The following is an 11,136-nucleotide window of genomic DNA, read 5'->3' on the forward strand; positions in this document are numbered from 1 at the left end:
CACTACAAATCCACATTTAGATCAATTGAATTAATTAAATCATTTAAGAAATTCAGTGGAATATTCCATTCGATTTGACTTCTGAAGACCAGTGTTTAAGCAGAAAGTTCCAGATTGTTAGGAGTGAGTGGAGATTAAAACGGAACCTCAAAACATTCATCTTTCAACACATTATAAACATTTAAATTTCCCTTTTCCATTACGCTCTACAACCTACTCTTCTGTCATAACTCAGTCATCTCAGTGAAATAATACAAATAAAAACCTTTTACATTCATTCACATGTAAATACAGATTTATTGTTTGTAAGAAACAGACTTCAGTAAATACTATTTAAAAAGGAAAAAACCTAACAACCTGCAAGTACAAAAGGACTGTGAGTGAGTGAGCATAGAAAAGATAGAAAAAGAAAATGAAAGCAGTTGTGGCCATTGGCCCCACAGTGTACAAGCATCTCGCTGCAGATTGTTCCAGAAGGCCACAGGAGACAATCCTCACCCCTCACACTGTAAGAACATGGGACTGTTCTTCAATGAGCATTCCTTGGCCTAACCTCCCTTCAAAATTATAATCTAAGATAAAAACTATAAAAACACTCACACACAAACACACACACACACACAACAGAATGGATTTAAAAAAGAAGGGTGGGAGATCAAATTGGCACAGAATACACCAAACAGGTGCAGTAACACGAGGAGACATCAGCATCTCCAGAAGTTGTTAATGTTGAAATGATTGTGCAAGATGTCCTTCCATTTTAAGTCCCAAGCAAATGTCAACGGAGGGACGTTTCTTACTAAGTCTTAAAATTAAATACAAAAAAATAACCTGATATCACACCAGCACCGTTCACATGATCATGTTTAGAGCACTGACCAAAGGCAATTTAGCATGATTCAATCTGGTTGCAGAGGTATGCTCCCTGAAGGGAAAAAAAAAAAATCCTTCTGATACATTCCAATGAAATTTACTTTTCTTAAATAGTGAATGAAGTTCACGCTAGAAAATTATACTCTTTTAAAAAGGCAGCTAATTCATATCCGAAAACCAAAGTAGGAGCAGGCTTCCTGACATCTATTGGGAAAGGGAAAAAACAAACACAAAAACAGCAACATTCAAAATCCACACCACTCTGGTCTGTAATTAGGGGACAGGTATCAGATTTAATGAGGAAACACTTTAAAGGCAGTTTCAAAACCGGTATAAAAGTCTCAACTCTCTGGCCTTTGTACAAAGACTGGCAGTATCTCTCTTGTAAAGGCATGTTTTGAGGAAGGTACCAGTGACCACTGATTCTAGTTTGCTTTGAGAAAAACAAAAACACATGCCCTACAGTCTTGCATCATCTTTCGCAATGGACCAAATACTTTGGCAAGAAGACTTTTTTTCCAGTCCCATTACTGGGTGTCTCCAAACCTGCTAAAACATTATAAAACTGCTACAGATACTTGAAGAAAACTCAAACTGCATTTAATTTTGACAAGGCAAACAGGCTGAGAGGTGAGGAACTAAATTAACTAAGCGTTATGGGCCCAAAAGATTGAAAGCACATGATGGTACTTCTGTAACTACAGAGTTAAGCACCACGACATCATTCTGTCCGGAAACAACAAAATAAGGAGTTCATGATGCATACCATAAAAATTTCAATATGTAAACTTGAAAATTGAGGTGGTCAAACGTAAAGATGGGCGACACTGGGTTGACTTAACATTGCAGGTCTGAATGAACTTGATACTGTGATATTGCAAAAGGAGCACTAAAAACAGACAAAAAAAAGAAGAGAAAACGCAACAGGAAGTTGAATCTTACAGACAAACAACCCTTTCCTCTCAACCAGGGGCGGAACACAGACGGTGATCATCTTGTCCCTGAGCTCCAAACCGAAGCTGACCGGAGAGCAGCCAGAGGAGCCTCACAGGGGATTCTTCAAACTCAGCTGGTCATTGCTGCATGGTTCTAAAACATGGTTTGATGTGACAGTTCATTTGGAAAGACTATTTCCCAAAGGCAGAACACATTTGGGATTCATTTCTCTTTAAATAGCCGTGGGGCAGGGTGTCCAGAAAAAAGAGGAGGTGGTTGGTGGTGATAGGAGTGACGTTGTATCCAGTTTGAAGTGTTAAAACTCCTCCTGGTCCTGGTCTTCTGATTCTGCATCTGCATCAGGTATGACAAAGCCCTCCTAGGAGAAGAGGAAACCATTAAATCAGCAATAAAAAAAAAAAAAAAAAAAAAAAAAAAAAAAAAAAATGGAGAAACAAGATTTAGCTGATAACACAGACATGGTTGTTGGTTGTATTGTGTAACCTCTAGAAACTCAGTTGAGGCTGACAAAAAAAAAATCCCTTACGCAAAAGGGCAATGCTTTCCCTCAGGGCCTCACAACTTTTCAATTGGAGACCAGAGGACCAGACCCATTCATTAATGTTGCCAAAATAACATCTCAAAAGATCAGCATCAGGCTAAGAAATCCTTCTGTCAAACAACATTCCCACCACACCAATCAGCTGAGTGGTTCAGGTGATTGCATGAAGTTAGAACCATGCCTGCAGTTGAGGAGGCTAGCATCAATACCAATGCAATAATCCTAAACAATAAATCAGGAAACTTCACAAGATGCCATCCTAATAAGGTGGTGTTATACTTCATACAACTGGGTGCAACATTTAGCTTAGCACTGCATGAGTGGAGTGACTGATAAGATCGTGGTCTAATGTTGAAAGTGCAAGACCTCAGTTTCCTGTAGGACTATCTTTGAGTGATTATGCAGAAAGTTTGAAGTCCATAACTTGGTATTTCTGTTTCAGATACTGAAAATTGGAAGTTACAAGCACTGTCTGAGAAAATGAACATCATCGGCCTTCCTGCAGTCATCCGCTTCCTCTGCCTCAAAGGCTCATCACTGACCGGCTGATCTAGAAGCTAGCTCCCTTCAAAGTATCACCCTCTCCAAAAATCAGTCCCTCTTCTGTGTTTTCATTGCAAAACCCGTTTCAAAATGGTCCCTTCACACTTTCCGTGTTACACAAAAAATATGCCTTTCAAGCTGGCAGTCATTTTTGATAACTGATTTTATTATTCACAGGAGCGAATCTGTGTTCAAAAAACAAATTATGCTATTAAACCATAACATTTTAATTTGAATACACTTCTTTTGTGTTGATCCTACATTTATTCTGGGATTTCAGTTTCCATTATTACACACTTCAGTCTAAAGAAATTAAAATCACAGCATCTATTAAATCACAGCAAATTGTGAGAGCCTAGAGAGGCCTACACTTCATTTAAGTTTAACAATAGCTATAGACCTACTAAAGAGCCTATTGTGCATTATAGGCACTATAAGTGGTTTAAAAAGTACTATACACTGCCTTAGAAACATCACTCAAGACAGTCAAATACAGCAACACATGAATAGGCTCTTAACAGCTGCCTTCATCAAACTCTGATCATTAACACTATGTTGGTCACTTAAAAAACATGCTACAATTACAGCATATTGTCAAATGGGGAGGTAACTGAGCAGCACTTGCTCAAACAGTCACAGTGTTACTATGCCATCATCTGGTACAATAGTCATGGTCCAGAACCAGCTTTAAGGCCTTCACAAGTCAAAAGTTTTGCATTTCTACAAGCGGAGGGACATTAAACAAATGTTGGCAACAGTACACTACGACGTACAAAATAGAAATGTAAAGAAAACCGTTGAGGCATCATTCTACCTGTGGTCACATCAAATTACAACCACATTAGTAACATCAGAATGGAGAAGCCTAGGGAGCCCCCCGTTCCTACTTTCTGCAAGTGATTTACTGTATAAAGTCAGTGACCAAGACCCTCAATGCAGAGCCATGTGAAGCAGCCTGTGGGATCGCTATATGCAAGACTGTGTGCTAGTTGTTCATTCAAGGGTTTGCTACGTGTTCCTACGAAGCAGATTTATATTTTGTGAATTATATAGCAGCTATGAGGCTACACTTAAAATAATTAATTTCCCTTCACACAGTTTAACTACATCTTTATTTTCTATAAAACAATATCTTTATAAAACAATCTTTATTTTTTATCACAACACTACACTGCAAAACGATTTGTTGTCCAGAAGATACTGCTGTTTCTATCTTGTTTTATGACCTGTCTTGTATTTTGCCAGCTGATGGACTTGGTATTCACTGGCTCTGAAAATATGGGGAAAAATTAACATTTTAGGCAGTACAAGAACTAGACATCCCCCACAACTACAGCCCTTTGCAAGTCACCCTTATGAAAACAGGATGCAAACCGAGGCCAGGAGGATTATGTATATGATAAAACGTTGGTACTCGGATGTACACATTAATGGTTGGTAACCTTTACAGTGGTTTTCCTGAATTATAATTCAGTTATTTTGACAGCAAAGTCCTTCATTTTTACTTCATGACCAATGGTAAATAATCACCAAGTCAGAACCCTACTTCTACAGTTGTATTTGATGTCATGACCGGACATGAATCCAGCCTCCTGCTCAGTACAGAAAATGTTCTCTGAAGATGTTTGCCGGGACATTAAATGTTCATGTTAAGACCTTCAGGTTGGCTAATCTGAAAATCCATGATCACAACAAACAGATTTGGTGGAGATAGCAGCATAACACTTCCAAACAGCAAGTATCTACAGAGCATTTATATGAATGACCCTTGGCCTGATGATATCGGCTTTGTTATCCTTGAAGACCACTGAAGCCTGCCTTCTGCATCGAACCCCCTCTGAGGAGGGAGCAGGGGTGAGTCAGAGATTTTATTCATTTTGAGCAAATGGGTGGTGCTCCACCTGTTCTTACTAACACAATGATACAAGGTTCAAGCGAACTCTCTTTGTTCAACCAAACACCTCATAAAATCACTAATGGCTTACACCATTCCGATTCGACACAGTACAGGTTTAATATAAAGAGTATTTCATATATCTATACAATGTAACTTCAGTGTTCCTGCAAAGAATATTAGCAAATTAATGCAATAAGATAACGGAATTTAAACCATGACACTTGATAAGCCAGTGAATAAGAGGTAAGTATAACAAAGATACAAGAGTGGCCAGAGCACACACCAATCATGATGGATTTCATTAGACAGCTTCCCATGTCCACACACAGCCTTCTCATTGGCTAGATATTTTCCAATGTAGATGAGCCTTTCAAGGTGCTTGGATGACTCACATTCCCAATAGTGTGATGGGCATCATTATTTAAGCACCTAAAACAATTAAATGTAGTTGCTCTCACTTAGTCATGCACATGACATTCCAGTAAGTCTCCAAGTAAGCATACTTCTAAAAAATGAATGCCTACAGAGACCTTTCCTTTCAAGTGGTGAAGATAACTAGTAAGGTGATATCACCCAATGCCATGACAAAGGATTTACACATGTTCCAAAGCTTTTAGTGAACGCATAGCTGGGAGGAACCCGGAAGGAATAGCTTTGCTAGAAGGAATGGTGTTGAAACAACTGAGACCGAGCCCATTAAGCATCCCTGACAAGTTAACCTGGCTCCTTGACCGGGTAACTCAGTAAGGGCTAAAACCTCCAAACAGAGCAATTCAACTTTTCTGTTAGAAGGTTTACCAGAGTTCATTTACCTAGGTTTCTCACACCCCCTGATCCCAAACAGCACAACATTCTGTATGGACCATATTGCTATTCCTGTTCTTATAACGTGTGCACCCCAAGAAACATGTTCTATTTATGGGAGTGCGTATAAAATCAACTACAGACAGGAACAAATTGGAAGATGTGGGTAAACTCTACAAACACAGAGTATACTGCCACTTTAAGCCTGGCATTGAGCCACCCCAAAATCAGGCAGGTGGCCCCAACTACTCCTCACCCTCGAATTAACCCATTGAGCTTCTCCCAGTCAAATGAATTAACTCAAAGCGTCATCATACTCACATCTGTGGCATAGAGAATATCAATAATCCTCGTCATTGTGGGGTCGCCTTCCCCTTCCTTCTCTTGGCAAATTAGCTCAATGTTTCTCAACTTGCCAAAATAAAAGTCCCTCTCCTTCTCCATGTCCTGGATTGTGGATTTCAGTAGATTAAGCTGAGTAAAGAGAAATTCAAAAACTATTTAATTATACGTACATGTAAACTTAAACATTCAACCCATAACATTTATTTAGGGACAGAATTCAGGGAAGGAAACATTGCATGCATTCAATGGTAGGTTTACCTCCTGGACAAGTTCTGCCCGCTCTTCATCACCACCACCACTGCTACCTGGCCTCCTTAGACCGCTAGGTGCCATCTTGGGGGCTACCTTTGCAGCTGGGCGCTGTGGAGCTGCAAAAGAACATTCAGCATTGGTATGTGGTGCACAGGAGGTTGTCATTATAAACAATATAATAAGAAACTTTATAATACTGTCTCAAATCAACCAAGGGACTAAACCAACCATCTAATCTAACCAATCAAAGGTGATATAAAATCCTCTGTATAATATAAATCCTATATAATTTGGTGTGTAAAGCCATATCAAAAACACAGTCTTGATACCCAATAATGCATATAGTTGGAGTGTTTACATCAGACAGAGTGAGAGGTTCTCATGATGGAGAAGTGCAAGTGTAGAAAAAGTGATTTACCAGCAGCCATGACTTTCCTGGGCTTGTTCATGGCTGGCATCGCAGGGCTGGGTAAAGGTGCAGAGTCCTGACCCTGACGTGCCTCCACAGGATCGTACTCTTTGCCATCATAGTTGGCGTCAAAGAATTTCTTAAACCATTGGACAAATTCAAAGTTGTCCTGGAATTTGCCTTTCACCAATTTGTCCACAGGAATAATCTGGAGGGTGCAGGGCAGGGTCGTCAGAAAGCTAGTAACACTTTCTTAACGTGCACAGCAGTCAAGATACAATATCAGGTCCCAAAACACAGAGGACAGTAGTAAAACAGCTAACATTTACTCACAGATCAACCCCCTATAGCCTTCTTGCAAAATTGACCTTTTTGCATAAATAAATCGTAATCAAGGCCAACAATAAGTTGACGACTAAAAACAAAACAGAGCCCTATCTGTCTGGGATGCGATTCTGACCCTTTCCTCTGGCTCAGGAAAAGCTAGGGAAATGCGTGAAAGAGCAAGGGAAGGCCTCAAATCATTTTGCCAGAGCTACTCAGTGGTAAACACAATTAGGATTCTCCTGGAACATGGAGACCCATGGCTGACATCATGAGGGCATTTGGACACACAGGCACAGAACAAGCAAATAGGACTGCAAGATTAAAGAACATCTCATGTAAACTCAACGAGCAGTGAGGACGACTGAAAAAGTGCCGTGGAAATAAGCAAGCTTGACGACTGTCAAGAAAAGAAAATTGCCTTTTTGTGCTTAAAATCTATTCAAAAACATGCTCTCGTCAAACTAATTGTGACAGTAGTTTGTATTCTGCATTAAGGGGGTCATATATTAAAAGTGAAGCCAAATGTATAGTAGAGCTTAACTGGGTTCCATCACACCATGCATGTAACTATTATTAATGCAGAAGAACACAACTTTGAGCCCACTCAGGTACAAACTATTTGCAAATGAGCTTTGCAGTTTTATATCCATTAAAAGTACTGAATTATTGATGCCTGAAAAAGGAATAATGTAAATGTACTTACTTTGTCAACACCCATTCTCTTGAAGGATGCTTGCAGTAGCTTGTAGTTCTGAATGTATTCATGTTCTAGCTTGGCTGCAAATTTTACTTTCTTCAAAGGCATACAGCCAGGGAACAACATATCCATGAACTGGCAATATGCCGCACCTATAAATTGTATTTATTTGAATAACAGGTATGAGTAAAGACTTGTAATTGACAGAATACACATAAAACCAACACAAAATAACTTTATTTTCAGCCTATAAAAGTCTAATACCTGTTTTTTTTTTTTTACCTCCCATGAATCATTCTTAATGCAAACTCGCTTACCTGAACACAGATGCTCAATCTTGGTCAAGTTGAGTTGCAGGGATTCATTGATCCACGCCAGCATGTCATGGCGACTCAGGTTGTCGCTGGTCACGGAGGTCGAGTACACATTTACAGCCATATTTAAGCTGGGACAAATGGACAGAGAAGAAATTACATTCAATTGACACTCATGGCAAGAATGGGAGCAAGGTGTAAACCGAATAATGTTCAGATGCTAAACTACAGTCAGGGATGTCTTCCTCCTTACAGTAATGTAGAAACAATAAAAGTAGATTTTACACCGCCGTAAGAACATTAAAATTAACAATCAAAATGTGTTGACCTGTGCCTTGCTAACACTGCCTCACTGCGTAGACCATTAAAGTACCCAAAAAACTAGAAGTATCTTTCGCAGTTAACGGTCAGTGGGCTACTAGAACGGGCCAAATGATCATGTTGCGAACTGTTGGATACATTCTACTGGTTGTTCAGTTTAGCTAGCTTGCTTGCTAACGGAAGAGAGGTCTCATTCCATGGTGATGTAGCCAGCTAGCTTAATGAAGCGGATTATTATACTCGTGAGGCCGACTAATGACGTTGAGCCGGTTTAGGACAGCCGAGGCATTCACTGGAAGTGGGAGTAGTTCAACTCACTCGATGCAAACAGCCTGACGTTTGGTCACTTCTATTAGGAATTAACGTAGCGGAATGCTAGCTGGCTAGCTAATTATTAGTATAACTAGCTACGTAGTTAACGTTAGCTGGCTATGCGGAGTGGGTGGCTTACGATATCATTAGGTGCTTTATGATTCGATACAGACTCAACTAACAGCAGGTAGCGATTCAAGGCCTGGTCAGTTGGTAATGGAATGGACTGGAAGTTTGTATTACACAGAGCCAGTACAAGCAGTACAATTCCCCCCACCCTCTTGTTAGCTAACTTGCTAACTTACAGACTGACTAGAAGGCTAATGTTAGCTTGCTAGTTTCCTCATTTAAGATTACATGCTAAATGTGCTTTAGTATCGTTCGAATGCATCTATTCTGATTTCTTATCATTGCCCTTAACATGACATGCATTTATTACCTGGTTGTTGCGGAGATGTCAATTTATTTTTAAAGAAGACACATAAAAGAAGCGTGGATGCGGCTTGTTCCTCCCTTGGTATTTCAATCTTTCTTGCCGGCGGGTCTTCCTGTGATACTGCCAGAGACGTTATATAGTGCGCGGTGTGTTTGCGGCAAATTGCGTCATCGCGTAGCTGAGTAACGTTAGATCTGAGCATATTCACTTAACTCAGACAGGGTGCGGCATTTTTTCATAGGATGGTTGAAAATGGGTTGTTGTCATGACCATTCTCTTGCCAAGCCGATTATTACACACACATTACAAAATCACACAAGAAAAACAATACCAGCAATACGACTACTATGACAACTATTGATTAATAACTATTAATAATTGGTAAAATTATTCAAAAAATGACATGGTGGAATCATTTTTTGATCGTTTCTGTTTCCTCTGTTCTACACAGAATCCATAGGCTACTTGGTAGTTTGGTATGTTTCCACACATGATTCCTGCAACTTCCTTTTGGTGTTTAATGTAGGCTATACTTCTTTTGCATGTTGGGCTGTTTTTAAAGTCCTTTGAATTAAAATGTAGAATGATGCGATGCTGAGAGATACTCTGGTTATAGAATGCTGCACAATCAAATCTTCAAACCAAAATGGCACTTCAAATACCCTCAAACCAACCTGGTATGTGTAATGATTCATGAATGCTGTTCAGGTCATGAACTGCAGTGACCAGAGGAGTGCTTCACCGGGTGTTCTGTGCAAGATCCAGACCATCTCAATACTCTTTTGACTTGACCACCATTCAAGAGTGTATGGCACTGTCTGGCATACACACTAATGAGTGGTTTGATAAACAACTTGTTATAAAATACTGAGATATTATACAACCTCAAACAGAAATGTCATACAGCGATTCTCTGAGGTAACATTTATTTGACAGCACCAATATCCATTAATTTCATTGGCAACATTTGTTCTCATTTACCGCTTTAGCAAATGTATTTTTCCCAAACGACTTACAATATAGCTGAGGTATTATCATTATGTGTGCAACCTTTGAATAAACAATATGACCCTGTCTTAGCAGCTTTGCTCAACCAGTTGACCTGCAGGAACACCTACAGTTACTCATTGTCAATTATTGTTGAGTAGGTCTCCAGATAAATTATAATCTCACAGCTGACATTAAAAAGGTAATTACTCAATCTGTGTGAGGTCTAATGAACAACTGAGACTTATCAACAACAGCAAATCTCAACTCACAATTGATTCAAGCACTTCTACATGTTAATGTGTTTCACATTTCATAAATAAAACCGGCTGGCAATGATTGTTTTACAAGATCATACTGTACTTGAAATTCATGAATACATTAAGAACATTCTAAAACATCTCAAATCAACTGAGCACGTACAATTTAAACTAAAACAGAATTAACAATTGCATATGCACATAAAATTGTATCCTAAAATTGTTTAAATCCTAAAATGTTTAAAAATCGAAATAAACCCAAAAGGTTTAAAACACCAATGACATTCAATTTAGTCAACAGCAAATCCTTTCGATGCTGCCCAATTCAATGTAAACAAATATTTTCATTCATAGAAAACCATTATCAAAATTTAAATAATAAAAATGTTAAATTTCATGAAAATTCAATTGCATTACTTCTGGACACAGACATGCCAGATCATTCCACTGAATTACTGATGGTGGCCGAAGCCTTATCATAACAGGCAAAATAGTCCTTGAGAGGGGCAAAGAGATGCCTGATGACTGGAACACTCCAGGACTTGCCCAGGACCTTCTGCCGCTGCTGACGGTTCATGTTCTTCACATCCGTATAGTGTTTGGGAAATCCAAAGATGCTGGAAATGCAAATAAAAATGTATTCAGTGTGTATTTAGTTTATTGAATCTAAAAAAATATTAATTACATAGATCAAACATGTAGGAAAGTGAGTGAATCATATATGATTAATACATTCAACCAAATTGTATGCTTGGGTAAATGGAACCAAATCCCATAAAATCTTTAATCTAGTAATCTAATGACTATAATGTAAAATACCTTTCCAACTCAGTGATCCACAGATTATCATCTTTCCCATTC

At 38.9% G+C, this 11,136-nt stretch overlaps 1 protein-coding gene across 2 annotated transcripts; it reads right to left on the reverse strand.

The window, feature by feature from the left end:
* Positions 1-266: 266 nt before the first annotated feature.
* On the reverse strand, positions 267-9,127 carry mapre1b (microtubule-associated protein, RP/EB family, member 1b). Of its 2 annotated transcripts, none has more exons than XM_080854389.1 (7): positions 9,032-9,127; positions 7,963-8,090; positions 7,652-7,797; positions 6,631-6,829; positions 6,219-6,328; positions 5,937-6,089; positions 267-2,188 (listed from the first exon to the last, which is right to left on the reverse strand). In XM_080854389.1, exons 2-7 carry the CDS (start codon positions 8,081-8,083, stop codon positions 2,126-2,128), a joined length of 792 nt encoding a protein of 263 aa, XP_080710515.1. In that variant the 5' UTR covers positions 8,084-8,090; positions 9,032-9,127; the 3' UTR covers positions 267-2,125. The 2 variants fall into 2 exon arrangements, with proteins under 2 accessions (XP_080710515.1, XP_080710516.1); XM_080854390.1 differs by lacking the exon at positions 267-2,188 and adding an exon at positions 3,274-4,184.
* Between the last annotated feature and the right edge of the window lie 2,009 nt (positions 9,128-11,136).

The sequence above is a fragment of the Sprattus sprattus genome (assembly GCF_963457725.1).
Source record: "Sprattus sprattus genome assembly, chromosome: 16".
NCBI lineage: Eukaryota > Metazoa > Chordata > Actinopteri > Clupeiformes > Clupeidae > Sprattus > Sprattus sprattus.